This window comes from Priapulus caudatus, unplaced genomic scaffold, assembly GCF_000485595.1.
Source record: "Priapulus caudatus unplaced genomic scaffold, Priapulus_caudatus-5.0.1 Scaffold1862, whole genome shotgun sequence".
NCBI lineage: Eukaryota > Metazoa > Priapulida > Priapulimorpha > Priapulimorphida > Priapulidae > Priapulus > Priapulus caudatus.
Window position 1 is genome coordinate 11,322 of NW_014578923.1, and position 3,384 is coordinate 14,705.

At 39.1% G+C, this 3,384-nt stretch overlaps 1 protein-coding gene across 1 annotated transcript in view; it reads right to left on the reverse strand.

Moving 5' to 3' along the window:
* LOC106817785 (testis-expressed sequence 11 protein-like) overlaps positions 1-3,384 on the reverse strand; it is a 35,255-nt gene continuing 31,871 nt past the window's right edge. The window contains exons 14-19 of the mRNA XM_014822483.1: positions 3,108-3,235; positions 2,462-2,639; positions 2,015-2,131; positions 1,375-1,453; positions 676-822; positions 1-260 (exon numbers count right to left, since the gene is read on the reverse strand). Of these exons, the coding sequence (XP_014677969.1) occupies positions 142-260; positions 676-822; positions 1,375-1,453; positions 2,015-2,131; positions 2,462-2,639; positions 3,108-3,235 (768 nt within the window). The 3' untranslated portion in view covers positions 1-141. The remainder of the gene's footprint in view (positions 261-675; positions 823-1,374; positions 1,454-2,014; positions 2,132-2,461; positions 2,640-3,107; positions 3,236-3,384) is intronic.

Sequence of the window (3,384 nt, forward strand, 5' to 3'; positions counted from 1 at the left end):
CGTTCATAAAAAAGGTTACATTTAAGTTATTAAAAAAACGTTTGCCAAAATCATATTATTAACCTCCACTAAACGTTCATAGCAGCGTTACATATCTAAGCACCTCAGGTTAATTAGTAAATGAGGCTACCTGGCTAGTTCTCACCTGATCCTCGGCACGTCCGGCGAGGGCGTGCCCAGGTACTTGCGTACGGCTGCTTTCAACGCCCTCGTGGCAACCTCTCTGTGTCCGACACTGCGACCATACTTGACAGCCACACCTGACACGTCAGAAGTAAAGGTGCCCAGGGTTAGACAGTGTAAGGCGTTGGTGGGGCAGTGTTGGGAGAGGTAATATAAATTGTGATATAAATTTAACCAACCAGACGGCAGTGATACAGCAATGGCGGTAATTGTCGTTTCTTTTAAGAGTGCCAAAATAACCATCTATTTATCTAGTGCTGAAATAATCATCTATTCATCTAGTGCTGAAATAACCATCTATTTATATGGTCCTGAAATAACTATCTATTTATCTAGTGCTAAAATAACCATCTATTTATCTAGTGCTGAAGTAACTATCTATTTATCTAGTGCTGAAGTAGCTATCTATTTATCTAGTGTTACGTGTTAGAGCCAGCTAGAACTATACAGCAATGCTGGTAATCTACACCGACGTGACACACGCGCGATTACCTGCGATCGTATCAAACAGTTTTCCGTCAGCTTGCGGATGAGAGAGAGCTCTGTCCAGTAGCGTTGTCATGGCAGCCGCATCTTCCCTCAGCTGAGCCTGGGCTTCAAACTCGTAGAGTAGTAGTAACACTGCCGTGTTATCCTTGCCTGTGTTACAGTTACATATGTTACGAGCAGTAGCTACACGAGGCAACCAGAAATGTTAAACTCATAGAGTAGTAGTAACACTGCCGTGATATCCTTGTCTGTGTTACAGTTACATATGTTATGTGCAGCACACGTACGAGGCTACCAGAAATGTTAAACTCATAGAGTAGTAGTGACACTGCCGTGATATCCTTGTCTGTGTTACAGTTACATATGTTATGTGCAGTAGCTACACGAGGCTACCAGAAATGTTACACGGTACAAGAATGCATGATTTAAGAGGAATAAATCTAAATATCATCAGGGGTGAATAATGACAAATAATTTTTTAGGCTTCAACAAATAATTTATTAACAACTAATACATTATTAACAAAAATTAACAAAATTGATTAACAATTAATATTTAACAAATAATTTATAATGAATATTTTGTCATTATTCACCCCTGATATCATGCACGTAGAAAATGGACATATTACAAGTTAAAACAATTATAACGGGCAGCAAATTTCTAATATAATCGAATTCTTACAATATAAAATAATCTTACCAACATCTGCTGTCTTAATTTCTTTACAGATCTGATGGCACTTCTGAACTAGCTGAAGTGTTTCTTCTAACTGTTTCTTCTATAAATCACAACGCAGAAAATTCTTAGCCACACAGAATAAAAACAAACATATTTTATTAGAAAAAGTTCCATCATATAGCTTGCTCGTTTCTACTGAATGAACCAAGAAACGTTTTGATATAATCAACCATACATATAGTATTTATACCGATGCCGATTTCTCTGATGCTACCAGCGTACTATTAACTTATACCAAGATTTAAAATTGGTTTCATGAAATGTCAAACGAAACTCATTTTCTAGACTGATTTTTCCATCTCGGCCCATAGCCAACATGAATTAATGCATGCCAACCCACCATTGTGGCATTCCTCGTTCCTGTCGTATAGACAGGTCTGTAGGACAAATTATTATTATTATTATTATTATTAAATCTTTATTGCATGTAATTCAGATACAAATACATGTACTGCGAAATTTTTTTTCATAGAGAAAAAATCTGATAAAAGCTATAGTGTTGAGTAGTTAAAATGATAAAATTTCTGACTGATACAGTACAATACAATGCTATACAACATGAAGAATAAATAAAAAACTAAAAAAACTTTAGATGACTAACCTTTACGTCTCGATCACAGGTTTCGTCACTGATCTGAAGGCTAGCAGCTGCACATAGAAGCATACAGGACTTCTGACGAAGCAGGGCTTTTGTATCCCGTGGGCACAAGGCACAGAGCTACACAGATCACAGATATACACAGATCACAGATATACACAGATCACAGATATACACAGATCACAGATATACACACAGAGTGCAGATCATTACACATATCAGTCATCGCAAATTAAAGTCACATGATTACGAGACACGATGACGAGTATATGTTGTAACGGTCAACGACAGTATAGTAAATAAAGAAACAACTGTGGAGTAGTTCCTTTGAATGAACCATCAATAGCAGCAGGCATATACCAATACTGAAGTAGCTACTTTAGGAACATCAATTTTATGAATTGCATTAATTTAATTTTATTTATTTATTTTATTATTAATATAAGCTACCTGGCAACAGCAGCTAAAAAACTGCATCAAGCTTTTACAATCCTTGTCACTCTGTAGACCCATGTTCCAGCTGACTTTAATGAACCATGTGATCTCGTTCTGCATGCCGGCGCCACCTGGTGTGGATAGACGATCATAGGCTTCCTTGACATATGAATATATTTTGCCAGTCTGAGTTCTGTAGAGACAAAGTCGACGATCCTATGTAATAATTGTTACATGATGTACACTTAATAATATCAGGAGGGTATAATATATTACACAATATATATTATATATTGTGCAATAGCAAATTGTAAACCATTACATTGTAGTTTATAGATAGAGCCAGTAGACGAGCTAGCTCACAGCTCTCTCTTTCTCAATCTCTCTCTCTCCCTCTCTCTCTCTCTCTCACCTACCCTGCATCTCCCCTAGTCTCTCACACCTACCCTGCATCTCTCCTAGTCTCTCACACCTACCCTGCATCTCCCCTAGTCTCTTTCTCACCTACCCTGCATCTTCTCTAGTCTCTCACCTACCCTGCATCTTTCCTAGTCTCGCTCACCTACCCTGCATCTCCACTTGTCTCTCTCACCTACCCTGCATCTCCCCTAGTCTCACACACCTACCCTGCATCTCCCCTCCCCTAGTCTCTCTCACCTACCCTGCATCATCCTCGGCTGCCAGCCTGAGCCTCACCAGACAGCGCAGGGCGATGAGCACCTGCTGGGTGTTAGAAGAAAGCCGAACCAGGTCCTCTAATGCCATCACCGCAATGTCCTTGCTGTTGGTCTAAAACATTTATGTTAAACGATTAATAATAATAACAATAAATGGTTGACGACTTTGAGGAATTACTGAGACACGGCAATAACGTGAGCCTAAGCGAGTACATAAGCAGGCGCGTAGGCAGGTTTTTTTTACGGGAGGGTGCGATCCAA